General features: G+C 33.6%; 4 protein-coding genes across 7 annotated transcripts; 1 reads left to right on the plus strand and 3 right to left on the minus strand.

Moving 5' to 3' along the window:
- Nucleotides 1–212: 212 nt before the first annotated feature.
- On the minus strand, nucleotides 213–3,977 carry LOC110616868 (ferric reduction oxidase 4). 3 transcript variants are annotated; one of them, XM_043957264.1, is made up of 9 exons: nucleotides 3,644–3,977; nucleotides 3,450–3,552; nucleotides 3,146–3,334; nucleotides 2,823–3,057; nucleotides 2,047–2,117; nucleotides 1,790–1,887; nucleotides 1,465–1,702; nucleotides 669–1,378; nucleotides 213–557 (listed from the first exon to the last, which is right to left on the minus strand). In XM_043957264.1, the coding sequence occupies exons 1-9, from the start codon at nucleotides 3,780–3,782 to the stop codon at nucleotides 418–420; spliced, it is 1,923 nt and encodes a 640-aa protein (XP_043813199.1). In that variant the 5' UTR covers nucleotides 3,783–3,977; the 3' UTR covers nucleotides 213–417. The 3 variants fall into 3 exon arrangements, with proteins under 3 accessions (XP_043813199.1, XP_043813198.1, XP_021615067.1); XM_043957263.1 differs by having other exon boundaries at nucleotides 1,790–2,117; XM_021759375.2 differs by having other exon boundaries at nucleotides 1,790–2,117; nucleotides 3,647–3,976.
- Nucleotides 3,978–5,169: 1,192 nt separating this feature from the next.
- Nucleotides 5,170–9,102, minus strand: LOC110616796 (uncharacterized membrane protein YjcL). The gene is made up of 6 exons (XM_021759288.2): nucleotides 8,744–9,102; nucleotides 8,441–8,667; nucleotides 7,408–7,518; nucleotides 6,718–6,873; nucleotides 6,156–6,397; nucleotides 5,170–5,716 (listed from the first exon to the last, which is right to left on the minus strand). The coding sequence occupies exons 1-6, from the start codon at nucleotides 9,046–9,048 to the stop codon at nucleotides 5,393–5,395; spliced, it is 1,365 nt and encodes a 454-aa protein (XP_021614980.1). The 5' UTR covers nucleotides 9,049–9,102; the 3' UTR covers nucleotides 5,170–5,392.
- Nucleotides 9,103–9,828: 726 nt separating this feature from the next.
- Nucleotides 9,829–12,105, minus strand: LOC110616608 (probable RNA-binding protein 18). Of its 2 annotated transcripts, XM_021759034.2 has the most exons (5): nucleotides 11,927–12,105; nucleotides 11,355–11,424; nucleotides 10,644–10,717; nucleotides 10,442–10,568; nucleotides 9,829–10,368 (listed from the first exon to the last, which is right to left on the minus strand). In XM_021759034.2, exons 2-5 carry the CDS (start codon nucleotides 11,355–11,357, stop codon nucleotides 10,063–10,065), a joined length of 510 nt encoding a protein of 169 aa, XP_021614726.1. In that variant the 5' UTR covers nucleotides 11,358–11,424; nucleotides 11,927–12,105; the 3' UTR covers nucleotides 9,829–10,062. The 2 variants fall into 2 exon arrangements, with proteins under 2 accessions (XP_021614726.1, XP_021614725.1); XM_021759033.2 differs by lacking the exons at nucleotides 11,355–11,424; nucleotides 11,927–12,105 and having other exon boundaries at nucleotides 10,644–11,348.
- Nucleotides 12,106–16,936: 4,831 nt separating this feature from the next.
- Nucleotides 16,937–19,873, plus strand: LOC110617563 (probable receptor-like protein kinase At5g24010). The gene has a single exon (XM_021760433.2). It carries the CDS (start codon nucleotides 17,207–17,209, stop codon nucleotides 19,691–19,693), a length of 2,487 nt encoding a protein of 828 aa, XP_021616125.1. The 5' UTR covers nucleotides 16,937–17,206; the 3' UTR covers nucleotides 19,694–19,873.
- The last annotated feature ends 504 nt before the right edge of the window (nucleotides 19,874–20,377 follow it).

Consider the following 20,377-nt stretch of genomic DNA (forward strand, 5'->3'; position numbering starts at 1 on the left):
CTTTCATTACGTCGCGTTACTTCTCCACATTTCTCTAACAGCCCCTTTCTCAACTAACAGAGCGGCGTCGACATCGAGCACTCCTGAGATCGAGGACCTAGTTGATAAACGCAGGACCAAGTCATTGCCCAATCCCAGGTACTAGTTTTTATTGGTACAACGTCTAATCGTCTACTCGTGTTTGTGATTGTCACAAGCAATAACAACAATCATATTATCCTTCTCTTTCTTTTCATTTTCCAATATTAATGATGCAAGTAAGATACATTTTCTTAAAAGGAAGAATTACAGTTGCAGATTCGGGACAAAACAGATATACAAATGAAGAAGTCCTTTTTTAACCTAATGCCTAACAGTACCAGTGATTTGCAATCGCATGGCGCTTTTTACTTGGAGATTTCCTTCGTGACCATGAGCTCACCAGTCAAAGCTAATAGACTCAAAGTGCAGGTTATCTGCCAAACCAGATGAACATATTTTTGCAACTTCATGTCTCATTGCCTTCGGTCCACAGGCTAAGACTCCAACATCTGATCCTTTGCACTCGAATAAAATCCCTGCAATTAGTTAATTTATGCCGTTAGGAACTCAGTCAACTCAGGTGAAGAAATTACATCAATCCAATTGAGAGTCTCCATGGCAAGTGTTATTTGCAAATTAAGGCTTACTCTTGAGGTCAGGTCTTGCTCCAAAATGCACATTGGTAGCTTGGACAAGGGACTGATGGGGAACGCTTTCAAGCTCTGTATCTGCACTGTAAAGATCTGAGCCTGGTGATGCTGTTGGATTTGGCACTTCCAAGTTCTCAATTTGCTGCTTTTCTACCCCATTTTGTTTCTTGCACCAAAGAAAGGCTGCACCAGAAGCAATGACAATGGAAGCACAGACCAATAACAAATCCCAGAGTACAAAATACGAAAAATGATAGATTTCCCCCGTGTTATGATCAATAGGATATATATAGTAACGAGTAACAATGCCCAGTAGTAGGAGGAACATCACAAATGATGATGTTATTACTGCTCCAAGCCATAGCCAATTGTTGGGTCCTAGAGCTGCTGTGATGGGTGAGTCTGATTGGTTAGGCTTGAACCTTATGGTTTGGAGAAGCTTTTTGGTATCTGCAATAGGCTGCTCTTCCTCCCGAGTAATATAAGCTTCAATTTGCAACTGCAGTTGAGTAATCTGTGTAGTCGTGCCATTAATGGGAAGCAAGAGGTCTAGTATTGCAAGATCACCCGAGTTCTTAAATGCACAAACCAGAAGGATTCGTGGAATGTGGCTGTCTGGTTGCGTGCTTTGGAAAATGATCTGGCGGATTATGGAGATAAAGGGAGTGACACCGCTGCCCCCACCCACCATCACCAGCAACTCGTGTCTGTTGCCAGGAAAAAGAAAAAAAAATCAAAATTGGTGAGCATGTGTTACTGGGTGTTAATTTTCTGTATAAAATATGAAATTCACCTTAGAAAATGGGAAGAAATAGGTCCATAGGGTCCTTCAACAGACATTTCAACAGGACCTACAGAAGAAGAAATTTTTTGGTAAAGCTTTTGAGACCAACTTCCCTGTCTTTTAATAACAACTGTTAGCGTCTCAGGCTCCATGTTGCAGTTTGAAGTCACAGTGAAAGGGTGCCATTGTAACTTGGAAATGCTAGGTACATTTAAAAATAGTATGCTTGTCGGATTATAATACAATCCTGAGAGGAGGACAAAATCCCATGTTAATTTGGGAAATGTTGTATTATGTTCTTAAAGTGTGCACAAAATATCAAATGTGCTCTTACCTCTACTCTTAGAGAAGTTGAGTTCAATGGTACCACATGGTAAGAGGCGAGATGACAGTAATCTAGCTCGTTGCCTGGACTGTAAGAATCTCAAGTATCTATCGACGAGGAAGAGGAAGATCCCAGGGAGGATCATGCAGAAGTAGGCAGCGCCAACATGCAATAGATAGAAGAATAAGTAGAGACTGTACAAATGATGGGTGTAGAAGAAAACCTCAAACATTTTACGCCTAATGCGTTCAAAGCTAGTCACCCACATTGCTAATCCAACCACAATTGCTATTTCACCAGCAACATTTGATACCCACGTTTTGCTCCATTCTAGCATCTGCATAGCCCAGCCAACTTGTTCAACAACATATCTATATTACAATAATAGCATATATCTAGAAAGCCTAGAAATATAATAGTTATAATTTTTCCTAGCTAGGTTAGTCAAAATTATAAATAATTGGCTTGACTGTCTTTTAGAATTCTTGAACTTGAGAGCAATTTTGCAAGTTCAAACATTAATTTTGCAAATCCCCGGTCCCGGTTAGATTTTTTTTGGTCATTTTCTAAAATTTTATTCGAGAACTTCTAATTTTTTAGATTAATTTGATTTTAATGTGGTTTCGAATTCGAGATTCACTCGAATTGGGTATTGTGTCATGCATTTTCTTTTTGCATGGAAGAATTATAAATCGATCTTCACATCACCTGGACGTAAAAAGCCATCCAATAATTGGTGGTCCTTGTATCTTTTATAAGGTCATGTCATTTTACGTTCCTAGGCGGTGTCTTCTTATGGACATATCATTAACAGAAGAAAGGCTAACAGCAAAGAGAATCTATATTCACCTTCAGCTCTAGCAATACAGTTATAGGATAAGACAACTTACTTGGTTTCCAACACAAAGAAGGACAATAGATCTAATCACACAAAAAAGTTGAAGTGATATCACAGACCACCTTTTTCTTTATTGAAAACAATATCCAACAATTGGCATTTTATGTAATAAAATAAGATTAATTGGTATGTAAGAGCAAGTACCTCAGCCATTTGATTCGTCATTGCCCAGTATATGATGAAACCTACGGCATGTGCAGCGAAGAGAATCATTGAGAGATGGCCGACCCAAATATGATACTTGATGCTCGATTCAGACGTCAGTCCAACAAGAGGCAAAATTGAAGATCCTCGAGTTACTGGAAAGAAGAGAAATGCCCAGCATATATTTCCTATGTATCCAAGTCTCAGTGATACGCTTCGAAACTTAGCTTGCCATCTACATCCCACAGAAAATTATATAAGCACAAGATTGCGTTTAGAAATATGAGTTGATGAACTAGGTGACAAAGTTGATAATTTCTTACATTTTCTCCCCTTGTTTGTGCATATGGAGGTGACCAAAGCTGACATACAAATAGTTGGCAAGAGACCAGATCAAAAGTGCAATAAACATGGCTGCAAAAGCAATCTCCATTGCAGTAACAATCCCCAGAGGAGCCATGACGAGTAATGGACGTTTCAAGAAGGACAAACGATTGCTTGAAACCACAGCACTGCAACAGTTCACCGCAAAAGCAGTATAATGTTACTCTACTTGCAATCTTAATATGTACATTAATTAACATCAGAAAGAAAGAAATAGCAATGGAGGATTAGATGAAAGATGACCTCTTGCAGGTGGGTTTTCTCAGTTCCTTCTGAAAATGAAGATAAACACTTCCAAAAGCTGCTATAAACATCACAGGGAATGAAAATAACAGAAGGTTGTTCCCTGCAAAAGAAAAGTAGTAGAAGGAAGAAAAGAATCAGAAGAACACAGAACTATACAATCATTAGAATAAAAAACAAAAAACAAGAACAACCACCTTCTCCTTCAAAATAGGTCGAATTGAGTTTGCTCTCGAGCTTCGGAGTCCATGTATTTTTGTAAACCTTGGTAGGCAACAAAATCCAAATCACAATCCATCCCAGAAACACCACAAGGAATATTAGCCTGATCATCTTCCCTTTTAGTTGCTCTTAAATACACTGCAGAAGTTGATACTGGTCTATGAGCTACGATGTTCTGGACTGCAAGAATTTATACGCCACAGGACTGCCTTATCGTTGGTCACCTCGCAAGGAGGAGCAGTGGAGTAGAAAGAAGCGAAACAGCATGATTCGTACACATCCACACTGCCACCTGTTAGTTAAAAACATTATACGTGATTTGGCTTTGTATGGAAAGGTCAAAAAAATTTAAAATGTATGGAAGGGACAATTTAATTCCTTATATGGCCATTAATTTAGGGATGTCATTAATTTTTCAATATCTGATTTATTTGATTTTAATGAAAAACATATAGCTGAACCAAATTTAAGACGAATTTAAGTTTTATAATTAGTGTTGATGTTGAATTTAAATATTATACAATAGATATTTAATACTCGAAGTCGTTTATTTATGTACATATTTAATTTACAATTTGTATAAAAGTATTAGTATTAATAATATAATTTAATATTTCAAAATTTATAAATAAACATACAAAATATAAATATATAAAATTTATATAAAAGTATTAATATTAACAATATAATTTAATATTTCAAAATTTATATATAAAAATACTAAATTTATTTTACACATAATTAAATAGATCCAACAATATATAAATAATAATAATTAAGGTGAAATTCTAAAATTTCGCCTAAAAAATAACCTGAACTAAAAAAATTTAAGAATTTATGAAAATTGAATCCAACTGAATTTAAGAGTAAACTGATTTGATTTGGTTCGGTTAATAAGATTTTTTAACGAAATTTTTAATTTTTACATTTTATTTTTAATATTTTATAGTTCATAATTAATTAATTTGATTCAATTTTATCAAAAATTTTTTCATAAGTAATTTTTTTAAAAATTAACACTGAATCAAAATAAAAAATATATAAAATCAAACTGAATTTACGAATTAATTATTTTAATTTGAATCGAATAATGTAATTTAATGATAACCCATTTAGAATGATACACTAAGAGTTAATTTTAATTAGATTTAGAATAAATTTAAATAATAATAATATTAAATATATTTAAATCTTATTTAAAAAAAATGTTTAAATCTATAAACTTAATTTTTGCGGATATGATATCTGTTACCATCTTCATATATTACACAATCTTATAAATTTTACATTTGTAATATGTTTAATAAATTCAATTTTTATTTAATTAATTGTATACTCCATTAAATTTAAGATTTTTAGTAGAAATTTAAATTTAAAATCACACCATTAAATTTGAAATGAAATTATGAAAAATAATACCTTCCTTTTTAATAAATATCTTGATTTCGATAGGAATAAGTTATATATTTACCTTTTAATAAAAAAAAAAAAAAAGGTTTACCAAAACCAAAAAGAAAAAAGGTTGCGTACAATTGACTATGGAAGTACAACAATGCCTAAAGTGGAGTGGTGGCTGGTGCCGTTGGGTGTCTCAAATCAACTAGCTAGCTGCCTCTAGCAACTTTTAGGATTTAGAGATGCAACAGGCAATGAAAATGCTTCAAGAGACTACCTTTTTTTTGGGTCAGGAAATACTATTTACTATTTAGTAATGATAAGCTCTACAAGTATTTAAGGATCATCACTCCAAAACCAATGCCAAGGAAAGTAGCAATTGCAACTCCAAAAATGCCCACAAGAATCCCAGGAACAACCAGAGAATTCCATCCTTTTGCAGTTGCCATTCCACATGCTGTTGTAGGGCCTCCAATATTGGCATTTGATGCCAGAAGTAATTGTTTTAAATCAAACTTCAGAAGTTTTCCAAGTCCTAGCACCACACCAAGATGCACAGTTACTTGAACTAGAGCGAACAAGAAAATACTGGGCGCTGTTTTGATTACATTCCTTATGCTCCCACTTGCACCCACCACAGCAAAAAATACCTGTTGCGAAAGCAGCCCATGTAAAATATCTCAGATTGCTTCCATATATTCCACCACAAGAAAATGTTAGTTCAAATTTCAGATACTATATATTGAATGACTGATAGAATTCAGAAACTTGAAAAGAAAAATATGGTGTGAAATAAAGGGCAGATTTCAGAGAAAGGACAATTGCCACAATTGCAGAGTAGAAAAAATCATTGATCTTTCTTACATGTGATTTTAGAAACCATTATATAACCCTAGTACACCAGCAATAGACTTTCACATCAAAATTTTCCGACATTTTTAACCAAAATCAGCACCAAAATATCATCAAGGATAGAAACAAGAAAAGAAATAAATATGATAAAAATATTAGACAAGCAAAACTACTAGCACCATTATAGAAACACATAAATATGATAAGAATAAACTAAATTGAATATATTTTAATGACCTGCATCAGAACCATAGCAATGGTATCACCAGCAGGTGCAAGACGACCAAATTGTGTTGGAAAAGCTGTTGCTAAAATGACCACTATAGCTGTTATAGCTGGAAGACTGCCTCCTTGAATCTTACACAATTGTGTAAGATATGTAGCAATCGTACATATCACAAAGGAGACAGTGACTGCTTTAGCCGTCTGTAGTACAGGGATCTTGCCTGCAGAATCAGACTGCACATCCATTTCAACACCTGTCAAAGAGTCTCAGGTTTTGATAGAAGTTGCATATAATTTTAGCTAGTAAATTATGTCTCCAAAATTACTCTTAATACAACAAAGTTTATTCCAAGTTATTATTAGGTTTGTTGCCCCATTAGGGTATGTAAAATCTGTTCTTTATGTGTAAACCCCTTCTTCAACCAAAGGAATAAAATTTTAATTGAAAAAGGAAGATAAAACAATTTTATTTTCACATGCTGAAGATATGGCACACTAAAGCAACAGCGGGTCAATCTAGCTCGTCCACAATTAAACATCCCATATCACTGCTGTAAACTAGTTAACTACATACCACTACTTGATGCTGAAGCTTCAGGAGGAATTTTAGAAGCCAATGCAAATAGGACCATGAAGTATATTGCACAAATAACATTGTCTGCAGCTACTCCTGCAGCTACCACAGATGGATATGTACCTAGTGCCTCTGAAATTGCAACGTAATTAACAGCTGAAACAACAAAGAACATCATAATTTCCATAATGAATTTGGTAAAAAGAAAATGCATACGTGAAAAATGAACATAAAGGACAACAACACTATATTTGCTTGTGGCAAATCAGGGTAGGCAGGTATAGGCAATGTGGCATGCTCAGGAAATCTTTTCAGGGTATTAAACATGCAGAAATATCTCACACAAAATTTCAGCCTAAACATGACATTCTAAACCAAAGTAGCATAGTAGCATATCACAGTAAGAGGAATGCATAACAGCCCGGGCCATTCAAATAGTTTTTAGTCCTCTATTCTACTAGGCCAAAATGGTTAATAGGACTTATTTTATTAGTAGTTGAGACTAGGATTATATAAATCCTATTCACTTTGCTTCCATTTTGACATGGGATTTTCATCCCACTTTTGCACCATCCACTCACCCGAGTGGTGGGACATTAGAAATTGCACCCGTAAGGATGGCAATATAGCTAGTTTTTTTTGAATTTGTCGAACCTTAAAGTAAATATACAACACCATTTCACAACTTACATCCCCCAATATAACTACCCATAAGGGCAGCAGCTATTTTCCAATTATCTTGACCAAGAGATCGCATAGGCACCATTAGAAAAGCCACTGTAGTTCCAAGTATGGTTGCAACTGTCACGCAGAAAATTCAAGTCAATAATAATGGTAGAAAAGCATATAAATGAAATAAATGAATTTTTGAAAATAAAAGTAGAAAATGCACAAGGTACAGAATGAAATGGTTAATTATGTGGAAAAATAGCCAGATGTTTCCTATCTTATACGGAGACGACAAATAGCTATTAAATTTAGAGCCAACCACACAGACTTTATGGTTCCTTTGCGAGGTGCGTGTACTCAAAGAGTCATTTTCCAGTAAAAGCTCCCATACCAAAGGAGAAAATCCATTTTATGTGACTAGTTTTATGCAATGTTATGTATAGCTCTTTATTCTCTTAGAAGATGTCATTGTCATCAAATACAGCTGTTTTATAGACTAATTGTATAGAGGAAAACAGAGGAAATTAAAAAGAAAGAGCTTGAGATAAAAATCACATAAACATAATAAAGAAACTTACAGGACTTAGAAAAATGCTAGTCATTCATAATGTGAGCCGTCATTAACATCCTTGAACTCACAGACACCTCCACTCAAACACTAGGATCCTATTGGTTCCATCAGCTAGCCTAGAATAATAGAATCCAAAAAGGATACATAGGTCAGACTCTTTGATTCCCAGTAATACACTGCTCAGAGCACACAACTTCTTTGTCATCAATCTCTAATGTACGTATTAGCTAGCATATAAAGACAATACTTTGTTCGCCTGTTCTAATTTCAAAGACCATCTTAAACACTTTTCAAAATATACCAGGAAAATGTTCCAATTCCACCTTATCCTTAATAAGAATTGCTTATATTTATGTTCATTAGGTAAATTATGTGAACAAAAATATACGATTCCAAATCCATATAGAGATGATAATTGAGATAGGCAAGACAAAAGCCGCCCAAACTATGTGGAGAAGCAAAAGACAATAGAGGTGATGTAACCTGAGCCGAGCAAGAAAGCCAAGAGCAATGTCCCAGTTGAACGGAGCACTTGACGCAAGTCAGCTCTAAATAAGAGTAAAGGAACAGCTAGCGGCAGTAGGAACTCCAAGACAACAGAATACGCTGCCGTTTCATAAGGAATGATTCCGAGATTGCTCGCTGCTAGACCAACCAATGTGCTCACTAACGGAGCACTCACCATGCTCCCAATCTTGGTCCTTTCAGACCTTCAAAATTCAAATAAAACACAAAATGAGTGTACATATGTGCTGATGCTCGTGTGTGAGAGAAGGATTAATTTACCAGATACCGAAAGCTCCGGTGGCGAAGAGAGCAGTCCATGTGCCCCAGTGGTCGTCGGGAGAAATGATAGGATAGCTCAGATGTGAACGGAGCGTTGTTGGTTGAATCAATTTAGTGGGCTTAAGCCGTATTGAAGAAGGCGGGAACGTTGATGTGTTAATGTTTCGATGAGACTCTTGAGTAGGTCGATGAAAGGGCAAAGAGATTATGGCGGGAAGAGGAGGGTGACAGATGGAGTAACGGGATTCGAAGGCAAGGGGGAAAAGGGAAGCATGCAACGGTGATGTAAATGTGAAAGAAGCCATCAATGGAGGCCTCAACAAATAGTTCGGCTTCTGGCTGGCGAGGCAAAGAAAGGCTCAAGGCTTCTAATATATATTATTTTAATTTAAATTTTTTAATTTTAATATAATTGATTTAATTTTTATATTTTAATATAATTTTAAATTTTTAAATTTGATAATTTATACAATAATTTAATTGATATACTATATGTATTATTATCATTATTATTTTTTATATAAATTAATGATTAATGATTAAAAAATTTAATGTTTATATTATTTTATATTTTAATCTAAATGTTTAGTTAATTTTTAAAAATTAAAATATAAAAATTTAGATAAAATATTAAATATATACATATATTGTGGGCAAACACTGTGTGTATATATATAGGAAGTCATCTGTATATTGGAATGAAAGAATATGAAGTATTGAGGAAGAAAATACTGTACAATGTAAAGTGGCTGACAGGATCTCATTTTTATCTCTTCATGTCTTTCCCGCAATGCGTTTTTTGACAAAAAAAAAAAAAGAGAGAGAGAGAGAGAGAGAGAGAGAGAGAAGAAGGTGGGGAAAGAAGGGATAGAGTTTCACTTTGCTTTTGTCATATTGCAGTATTATAAGAGCCAGAAGATTTGAAAGGCATTATGACATTAAGCTCCATGGTTTCGGGACACAACAGTGCTCATATTCATACATCCACATCGACATCCCTTGATACTGTTTTTCACAAATTAGTAGTCGACTGCCCACAGATTTTAATTCATAATCAATAAATTGCATCAAGGAGAAAAAAATCATAAACAAGAAAGCATCCTGTTATTATCCCATTAATAATAGCACTTCATGAAATTACAAACCCAAGTTAACATCATTTTCAAAACCCAACAACTTGATGACGCGGAAACTAAGGCTAAAGAATGCTTGTGCAAGTTAACATATCCACAGTACTACAGTTTGGCACAGGGGCGCTCAAGCTACAAGGACTCTGAACATACTTCTAATATTCATATTCCCTTCAGTATCTTTATTCATCATTTTCTGCCAGATGACTGTTCAACACTCTTGTTACAAGAAATGGTGCCGGCTTGCTTCTGCTTCTTCATGCTGCAGCCCTCTTCTTCCAAGGTTCTCAATTTGTTCTTTATTGCAGCTATCTTAGCAATCCGACTCATCTGCCCTGAAGTACCACCAATAATACCTGTTTTGCTCATCTCACCTACTGCTCTAGAAGAATTCTGAGCAGCTTCCTCCAACTGTTTCTCACTGGCAAGACGAACAACCAAAGGGCGGCCACAAGCTAATCTCCCGTGCATCTTCTCCTTAGCCAATTTAGCTTCCTGCATACTCACTTTTATATGTAGAAATCAGGAACTTGCAAAAATACAAAGACAAAATATGCAGACAACTTACCTCTTTGGTGCTAAACTGGATAAATGCAAAGCCCCGTGGCTCTCCACGCTTTGGTCCACGGGTATGCCATAAGAATTCCTCAGATACAATGTTACCATACGGCGAGAACATCTTAATAAGAGCAGCCCTGAAGACGTAAGATATAAATATCAACCTGATAACATCATGTAGAAATAATAGCTTTGCAGCAAAATTTCCTTACTCTGTTATTCTCAAGTCAAGGTTGCCAATGTAAAGTCTGCTTTCAGCCTTCTCATCAATGAAACTGTTAGGATCCTGCATCCAGATTTTCATTCACAACACCAGCATTTCGCATCACATGTGGAGTGTAACATCATTTAGAAAGAGCACTGAGTTCTGAAATTATGCTAGCTTAGAAGCTACATGTAACAATTAAAACATTAGAAGATAATGAATCGATGTTTTGGATGCCCGGGGAAATAACTTTGGGAAGTTAAACTAAAGTTTTCCTACTACTAAATGAGAAAAACTAGATTTGTTACCAGATGGTCCACAACAACCAGATATTCAAGCTTTAACATAAGCAACTACCTGATGCTATACTATTGTACTAATTTCTAATCAATAAAGACAAGGACCGTCAGTGAGTGGCCTCAGATTAAGAGGAAATCTCACTTCTGGAACTCGAACTACCAGAACTAGTCTTGGAAACATATAAACGACATGCATTTAAAACCACAGCAAAAATTTAAAGCACAAAGCAAATTTGCTGAGTACCAGCAAACATTAGTTCATAAGAAGAAAACTCTAACATCATTCAACGCGAAAAAACATGGAAAGTAAACAAATAGAACATACAATTTGGAAAAAAGACAGTGATCTGGAGAGCCAACAGGACAATATACATATACAAGCAATTAACGTGCATATTTTCTTTCAAAAGTGACTTTACCATATCAGTCTACGCGCACCAAGCAGAGAGAAGTTCAGTACTTCAGCATCAGTCAGTGTAAAAGAGAAACCTGCTTTTAAATAATGTTACAAGATCATTAAAAGATTTATCCAATCAGACAAACAAATAAAATTCTAGCCAAGCAGAACCTAAATAACCCAACAAATGCCCTTCTACAGTAGGTCAAAAGAATGAAGCAAATAAATATCATTTGTCCAGAAATCAATAAAATGCTATCAAGCATACTTCTCCAATAGACTATGGGCGAATCTAGCTGTTATCAACAAATGTCTAAAACATAATTTTTTTTTTCTCGTAACAGTAAAAGGATTACATGCTGCCATTACTGACTACAATTCATGCGTCAATTAAACCAGAAAAGTTCAATTGATACAACGACGTGCCCTAATTGGAAGTGTATCATCACCTTCGCACCTCAAAACAACAAGAACTTGAAACATATATAGTTTTTTTGTTCATAAGCTCTGTTAGGATTGCAGTGAAAAGAAATGGGAGGTAATAACAGTGCCAAACAAAAACCTAGAAATTAGAGAGAAAGATGTTGAACTTACTCTCAGATTGAAAATTGGCCGTCGATGCGATGTTGTTCTGTGGCTCTCTGGAGATAGGGATTAATTGCAGACAGATGATCCAACTCAAGCGCCGGAGAGGATAGACTATGGTTCATCAGCAGAGACGGGAATCTCTATTCAAGTTATTTCGATTGGCGATTGTGAATGGCGAATCAAAGCTGGTCAAGGTTAAAACGATGTCGTCTTTCAATTGTCTTTAGGACGGTGTGACATTTCCATTCTTTGGAAAAAAATATATATATATTAAATCTTTTTTTTATAATGAACATATTTACAAAATAATTGTTGTAATAGCTTTAACAGTAATATTAATCGGGTGTTTAGCCATTCAAAAAAAGAAAAGAAAAAACCGGATGTTTAGTTTTCACTTTCCTCTGCTAAATTATATTTTATATTAATTTTATAATAAAAACAATAAACAAATAAATATAATTTCCTCTCAATTAAAACGTTACAAATTTTGTTTTTTAAATAGTTTTTTTTATGAATAAATTATAAGGTTTATTTATTTATTTATTATTTTTAATGAATAAGGTCACCGATCGCTGGTTGGCTTAGCTTTATATATCCGTAGCTCCTGTATTTGCGAAATCTGTTTGGCTAGAAAGGACTCTATTGGTATTGGGCCAGAAAGGACTCTGTCCAACGTTCACAAAATGGTCATCTGTGTAGTTCTTCTTATTGTTGTGGATCTAGGTGTTATTAGTTATTTTTATGAAAAATTCTTATATGATTCGATTTATTATGAAACAATAAATATTAAAGTGACTTTTGTTTATTTTTTAAATAAATTATATTTTAATTTTTAAATTTTAACATAATTAATGAATTTATTTTTATATTTTTAAAATCGAATATTTAAATTTTTTTATAATCTCTTTGTCTAAATTAGAGTTTCTAATTTTCCATTTATTTTTACTTTCATTTATTTTTACAGTTAAAAATGTCAAAATATTTTTATTATTCTTTTTAAATAGATAAACTACACTTAAATTATTAAATTTAAATATAATTAATATATCGATTCTTATATTTTTAAAATTTTATATTTAAATTTTTTTATAATCAATCCGTTCGGTAATTTAAATATTTTTATTCTTTATTTTTTATTTAAAAAATATATAAATCTCTATTAACTTTTGTATCTAATTTAATTATTTTTTAATATTTTTTATTTTTCAATTTTTATTTATTAAAATATTTTAATATTTATAATTTTTAAATTTTTAAAAAACATTTACAAGTTCAGTTATTTTTAAATAATACTGAGTAATCTTTAAGTAGGTTGTAAATTTTTGTAAAAAGTATTTTAAGAATAAATTGTACTTATAGAATAAATTTAATCATTCACTAATTTTGAACTAATGTTTATAATGAATAAAAAAAATTTATAATTTTAGACGGATTAAAAATAAAGAGATTTTATGATTTAGTTTTAAAAATATAAAGATTGATTCGCAATTATGCTAAAACTTAATGATTAAAATATAGTTTGTATGATATAAAATTTTTTACCTATGTTAGAGAGATTTAAGTAATCATGAATAATATTCTGAGATCTAGAAAGAGATAGGTTAAAAGTATATTTTAATAAGTTTAGTTTGATTTCTCTCCCTTATTTCCCTTATTCTTTTTCCCTTTTATCATATTATGACACATAATCGTTATCCGTATATATAAATGTATTGTATTTTTTTCTATCATCAGACGACCATTTAATTTTCTTTTGCGCTACGTAGACACGATCCAAGATATATAGGTTCTGTTGTCCTGTTGACCAATCAAGTTAGTTTGAGCTGGATCTCCCTCTGATGGGTCCGAATGCGCGGAGATATTCTGTTGTCCTGTTGACCAATCAAATTAGTTTGAGCTGGATCTCTCTCTGATGGGTCTGAATTTTGCTCTACGCACTAGTAAATGGATCTGTGTAGTGGGTTTTGATGAGATTACGATATGACCTTTCTATATGAGTTTAATTATACTATTCAAGATCCAATAGTTATCAATATGGATATTTTAGAAATTTATATTTTTTTTTTACTTGATGAAATTATGAACTAAAGGATTTTCAATTTAAAAATATAGAGATTAATATGATAATTATATTAAAATTTATAAATTAAAGATTAAATGTTTGTTTTTATAATTGAACTCACTTATTTATATCTTATAAATTACTATTATTGAGATCAAATAAATATTGGGTCTAGATAAATATTTCTCTATTTTTTTCAAATGTATAAATGAGGGTTTGGCTTGATGTAGTTTATCTTCACTATATGGGAAAGCTAAGCTTACGGGAGCTCATGATGGTGCCAAAAGCTCATCCCCAACTACTTTTAGATTGCTCTTGGAACAACTGTCACTTCATCTGCCCCTTTATCACGCCACCCCGCCCCCAATTTATTTCATTGGGTTTAATCTTTGATGTGGCAATTGACTCTAGGAGTAAATATGAAACATTAGCAGACATCAGCAGGTTAGAGATCATTAAATCAAATTTTAGGTTTATGTTGTCATTTGTATAATTCTATAACGAATTTTTTAGTTTTAAAAATATCATATGTCGAGAAATTTCATCCTTTCAAGTATAAATGAAGGTTTTTTCGAAGATTGTCATTAAAGGGATTCTTTGTTAATACTTGTAAAGAAGCCCTTCACTGCTTGTAATCTCCCATCAGGTAATAGATTTTCCAGAAGTCTATGCGTTTCTTATCTGTTGCATTCTCTTTTGTGGAAAGGGAAGGGCATTGTGCTGCTCATGTTTTAGCGAAGAAATCCATACAAAATATTTCCTTTAGATGCAATTTTCAATACCAAATAGACTTTGTATCTTCTCTTTTGCTTGCTTGAAAGGCTCCAATAAAATTAGACAAACTATACACGTTTTATAATTATACTCTTAACCATTTTTTATAAAAATATTTTATATTTGATGATATTTTTATAATTATACATTCTATATTATTTATATTTTCGTTAAAAATTAGTTGAAAAATTTATTTTTATCATAGAAAAACTCATTAATTAATAAAAAAATAATTATAATAATATTTAAATCTAAAAATAAATATAAAGATAAAAAAAAAATTTCTTTGTCATTACATCTTTAGCATCCAATTTAAGGCAAATAAGGAAATTGTAAAGGTGTGAGATAATTTTATTTAGAATTTTTATTTGTTAATTTGATTTTTATGCAAAAATAAATTTTTTATTATAATTTTTAATGATAATATAAATAAATGGTATAATTATAAAAAAATTATGAATATATGATATTTTTATTAAAAATAAAATTATAAAAAATATAAAATACACTCACATACTTAGATGAATGCATTTAAATAAATATGAAAGATATCAGATTTTACTTATCCGAAAAGCTGTTTTTTTAACTAAATATAGCATTGGACTAGATATGGTGCAATTTTGCCTCTAATTGCAATTACAAAAAACACATACTTCATTTCATAATTTTTTTTAAACTTTTTTTTTACTATTTTAAAATTATTATTTATTTTTTTATACTATAATAATATATAAATGCACTATTATAATTTTATTTAATTTTATCTTAATTTTAAATAATTATTTATTAGTTATTATTATTTTAAATAAATATTTAAAATATTTTTCTTAAAATTATGAGAATGAAAGAATATAAAAAATATATCTAAATTCGGTTTATATTTAACCTAATACATACATAAATAAATAATAAAAATTAAATAAAATTTATTTATTTGTGTCTTAAACTGAATCTAGAACAAAAATTACCCAGCCATATATAGTAGCTTCATCCTCACATGTCGTGTGTATACTATGTTAAACGGTTTTATTTTATTTTTTTATTTATCAAAACCTACACGTTATTAACCATTACGAAATACAAATAAACAATTAATAACCCAAATTCATTGCTAATTACACGGCCAGAGCCAGTAAGCACGGACAATACCAGCTGGCCTAATATTATTTCTGCAAGCAAGGTCTCCACCACTTTATTACTGTTAATTCAAGGAAATTTAATTATACTATCTTATATAATTTAGGATTGATTGATATTATAGCACTTAAATTTAAGACTTAATATAATTTTCTAATTGGTACCGTCAAAATTTATTCAACGGACTATATTATTTCAGTAATAAATATATTCCACTAATATGAAAAAGAAAAAGAAAAAGATGCATTCAACAGTAAAATTGTAATTTTTTGGACAAATACAATGAATTATATAAAATTCAATAAGTATAAATAGTGCGATAGTGAGAAGCAACTAGTAAGATGATGCAAGAGTATGTAGGGTTACAGCTCATCCACGTACTGGATGGAAGAAAGTGACATCCGCCAACAAGCAACACTAATAGCTAATTTTAAAAAAATAAAAGAAAATGAAATTTAAACTACAGTAGTGGTGGACTGGACCTACAAGCTTTTGGAGCATATGAGCATGAACAGGACAGAACAGAACAGAACAGAGCTATCAAGATCATGAGTCTTGACCATAGGACAAAGTTATCTTTTCTGGACGTGTAAGGCACCCATGGCCTTAGGGTAACGCTTAAATTTTGTATATAATAAGATTCCCAATTTCACTAAAATGTTTTATTCAATGAAATGTCCTCTACAGCCTTGGCCTCTGTGCTTTTGCTGGTAACCTCCCATTTCAAGCATCAATTTTACTGCTATTGTACATTTAATTACACTGCAGCAGCTTCACTTCATAAAAATAAAATTCATAATAGGCTTAATCGAAGTAACGTCAACTTCAGCAACCACATGGGTCTCAATTCTCAACTACCTTCTTTCAATGGCCTAATTCATTTTCGATCAAATTTGTTAAAACGATTGTAGGAAGAAGAATTACAGTAATTAATGCTAACGAGGTGGCGTCATGCGGGTTAATAATTAAATCACGTGGTAATTATTTCCTAATCAAGTTTAACTTTTAACACTGTTATAGTTGGGTCGTCCATGTCCATGGCTGATTTTGCACTGCTTATTAATGGAGAGCAGCCAAACCCAATCTTATCCATGGCGGACCAACATCGTGCACCACTGTGAACGGCGTAAAATTATTGATTAAGAAAGCACTAAATCTATCATTAAATTTGCACCGTCATGCCCCAAATTTCAAATCCGTGTGACCCGGTTTCTACCCTATCAAATCTTTCTTCAACACTCTTCAATCATGTACATTTCTTAAACAAGTAGTCCTCTGTTTAGCTCTCTTCAGGAATCCCAAGATCTCCTTCAATGGAAACCAAAACACTTTACTTCCTGTCTCTAGTTATCATCTCTCTTATCTCTTCATCAACCCCTTTCACTCCCGCTGACAATTACCTTCTCAATTGTGGGTCAGCCACCAACACTTCGCTCGATAACCGAGTCTTTGTATCCGATGCTTCCAGACCAGGTTGGTTTTTCCTATCAGCAGACCGCTCCGTTTCCCTCACTGACCAAAACCCATCTCCAAATTCGCCCGCTTTGTACCGTACAGCGAGAGTTTTCACCACTCCTTCAAGCTACAAGTTCAACATCAAGAAGAATGGAACTCACTTGGTACGTTTTCATTTCTCGCCATTTGCAGCTAAAGGTTTTAATTTATCAACTGCAAAATTTAGTGTTGTTGTTAATGGTAACATGATGATGAGAGATTTTAGTACCCAAGTTGTCGTGCTTAAGGAGTACATAATGAAGATAGATGATGAAACGCTAGATATTTGGTTGAGACCTGTGGATGAGACAGGTTTTGGATTTGTTAGTGCTATCGAAGTGTTTTCGGCTCCCAACGACTTTATAGTCGATTATGGAGCCAAGCTGGTTAGTGCTGATGGAATTGAAGAGTACAAGAATCTTTCGTTGCATGTTTTAGAGACTGTTCACAGGATTAATGTGGGAGGTTCAAAATTGACACCTTTTAATGATACTTTGTGGAGAACGTGGATCCCTGATGATGATTTTCTTGTTCTGAAAGCTGCTGCTAAACGTGCAGCTACCACTCATACTCCTAATTATCAGAGTGGGGGTGCCAGCCCTGAGATTGCACCCGATAATGTGTATATGACTGCGCAGCAGATGAACAAGGACAACGCAACCTTAGGGGCAAGATTCAACATCACATGGGATTTTCCTGTGGGTTTGAGTGGCGTTCGACATTTGGTTCGCTTGCATTTTTGTGATATTATAAGTACTTCACTTAACCAGTTGTACTTTGATGTATATGTGAATGACTACTCTGCTTACAAGGATCTTGATCTGTCTACGCTTACATTCCACATGCTTTCATCTCCTGTCTACATAGACTTCATTGCAGATTCGAACCATTTGGGGGCTGTGCGTGTGAGTGTTGGACCCTCGGATATAAGCACTTCTTTGAAAGTCAATGCTATTTTGAATGGGGTAGAGATCATGAAGATGGTAAATGTTCTTGACTCACGAAGTGGTTATAAGAAGAGTCGAATTTGGATTGTGTTAGGTTCAATTCTCGGAGGCCTTCTTGTATTTGGTTTGGTTGTTCTAGCTGTTGTGCTTCTATGTAAACGTAGAAAGCAGAAACCAAAACCAAGACGTGCCGAAAGTGTAGGTTGGACACCTTTACGTATGTATGGAGGCAGCTCCCACACTAGAATATCTGAAGTGACTGTCAATGCATCTCCTGGTTCAAATGGTTATCACACCTTGAGGATCCCCTTTGCTGACATTCAATCAGCCACTAACAATTTTGACGAAAATCTAATCATTGGTTCGGGTGGATTTGGCATGGTTTACAAAGGTGTCCTTAAGGACAACACAAAGGTTGCTGTAAAGAGGGGTGTTCCTGGATCTAGGCAAGGACTTCCAGAATTCCAGACAGAAATAGCAGTTTTGTCCAGGATCCGTCACCGTCATCTTGTTTCCCTCATTGGGTATTGTGAAGAGCAGTCAGAAATGTTACTGGTTTACGAGTATATGGAAAGGGGACCATTGAAGAATCATTTATATGGTTCAGGATATCCACCTTTGTCATGGAAGCAAAGGCTTGAAATTTGCATTGGTGCAGCAAGAGGTCTTCACTACCTTCATACAGGTTCAACACAAGGGATCATCCATCGTGATATTAAGTCTACAAATATTTTGCTTGACCAAAATTATGTGGCCAAGGTTGCTGATTTTGGTCTTTCAAGATCTGGCCCATGTCTCAACGAGACACATGTAAGTACTGGCGTCAAAGGTAGTTTTGGTTACCTTGATCCAGAGTACTTCCGGAGACAGCAGCTAACAGATAAGTCAGATGTTTACTCATTTGGAGTTGTGCTTTTTGAAGTTCTTTGTGCTAGACCTGCTGTTGACCCATTGCTTGCTAGGGAGCAAGTGAATTTAGCTGAATGGGCAATGCAATGGCAGAAAAAAGGAATGCTTGAGAAAATTATTGATCCCCATCTTGTTGGACAGATAAATCGAAGATCTCTAAAGAAATATGGAGAAACGGCAGAGAAATGTTTGGCAGATTATGGTGTTGATAGGCCTACCATGGGTGATGTGTTATGGAATTTGGAATATGTGCTTCAGTTTCAGGAATCTGGACCATCAAGAGAACAGCGTGCAAATGGCAATGCAAACGCACAGGAGATCCCATCACCTTCAATGGTTCCCGAAGGTTCATCAAGCGATGCTGGTGCTGAAAGAGAAGATGGCAATGGTGTTTCAGACATAACAACCAGCAAAGTCTTTTCCCAGTTGATGACCAATGAAGGCAGATAGTTTTTACATATAAACAGTTCACACTCTTAAGAAATTATATTTGAATTTATTTTGGAGGTACCAATCCAAATATAGATCTAGTCTCAGCATCTGCTTTTCCCCAGTTCTTAGTTATATCTTATCTCATCCTGTTTCTCAAAGCAATTACCATGACTATCCTTTTTTTTTTTTTTTTTTTTTCTGCATACTGCAAAATGTATACTATGTTTGTCTAGTGGATCACTAAAACTTGGAATCCATCTAAAATCAGTTTGTTGTGCCTTTCGTTGTTCTGATGAGGGTGCCTTGGGGTTCATCTTTATCTACTTGCTATGTCATTCTGACGTATGTGGCATACTTCATTTTTTGAATGTTATTTTAATTGCCATTGTATTTGCAGGATTATGATATGCAGGTACTCATTTTAAAGAAATCAAAATCTCATCAACATCATTGCCTACCCATTTCCATTATCTAGCAATTTCTTATAGATGATTCACCCTCAAATTACTAGTTCAGAAGTCAAATTTAGTTTCCCCACTTCAAATTTGACATCATGGGACGACCACTGAACGCACTATCCTGATCTAGAGACGAAAATGGAAATAAAATGAGAAGAAAGGGCTTTATTTATTTATTTATTTTGGCTTTAACAATTTTCTAATTCGAACCCTTCTTCCCAACTCTGACATTCTTTAATTCTTT

The sequence above is a fragment of the Manihot esculenta genome, chromosome 6 (genome assembly GCF_001659605.2).
Source record: "Manihot esculenta cultivar AM560-2 chromosome 6, M.esculenta_v8, whole genome shotgun sequence".
In the NCBI taxonomy this organism is placed as follows: Eukaryota; Viridiplantae; Streptophyta; class Magnoliopsida; order Malpighiales; family Euphorbiaceae; genus Manihot; species Manihot esculenta.

Bases quoted from the DNA above. Each gene is read 5' to 3' on its own strand.
- LOC110616868 (XM_043957263.1), bottom strand. From the start codon at position 3,782: ATGATCAGGCTAATATTCCTTGTGGTGTTTCTGGGATGGATTGTGATT. The intron at 3,335-3,449 runs GTCATCTTTCAT...GAACTGTTGCAG, and splicing joins AGAAAACCCACCTGCAAGAG to TGCTGTGGTTTCAAGCAATC. The intron at 558-668 runs GTAAGCCTTAAT...AACTAATTGCAG, and splicing joins AGCAAGACCTGACCTCAAGA to GGATTTTATTCGAGTGCAAA.
- LOC110616796 (XM_021759288.2), bottom strand. From the start codon at position 9,048: ATGGCTTCTTTCACATTTACATCACCGTTGCATGCTTCCCTTTTCCCC. The intron at 8,668-8,743 runs GTAAATTAATCC...TGAATTTTGAAG, and splicing joins ACCGGAGCTTTCGGTATCTG to GTCTGAAAGGACCAAGATTG. The intron at 6,398-6,717 runs GTATGTAGTTAA...ACTCTTTGACAG, and splicing joins AGCTTCAGCATCAAGTAGTG to GTGTTGAAATGGATGTGCAG.
- LOC110616608 (XM_021759033.2), bottom strand. From the start codon at position 10,735: ATGAAAATCTGGATGCAGGATCCTAACAGTTTCATTGATGAGAAGGCT. The intron at 10,569-10,643 runs GTAAGGAAATTT...TTACGTCTTCAG, and splicing joins CTTGACTTGAGAATAACAGA to GGCTGCTCTTATTAAGATGT. The intron at 10,369-10,441 runs GTAAGTTGTCTG...GTGAGTATGCAG, and splicing joins TCCAGTTTAGCACCAAAGAG to GAAGCTAAATTGGCTAAGGA.
- LOC110617563 (XM_021760433.2), top strand. From the start codon at position 17,207: ATGGAAACCAAAACACTTTACTTCCTGTCTCTAGTTATCATCTCTCTT.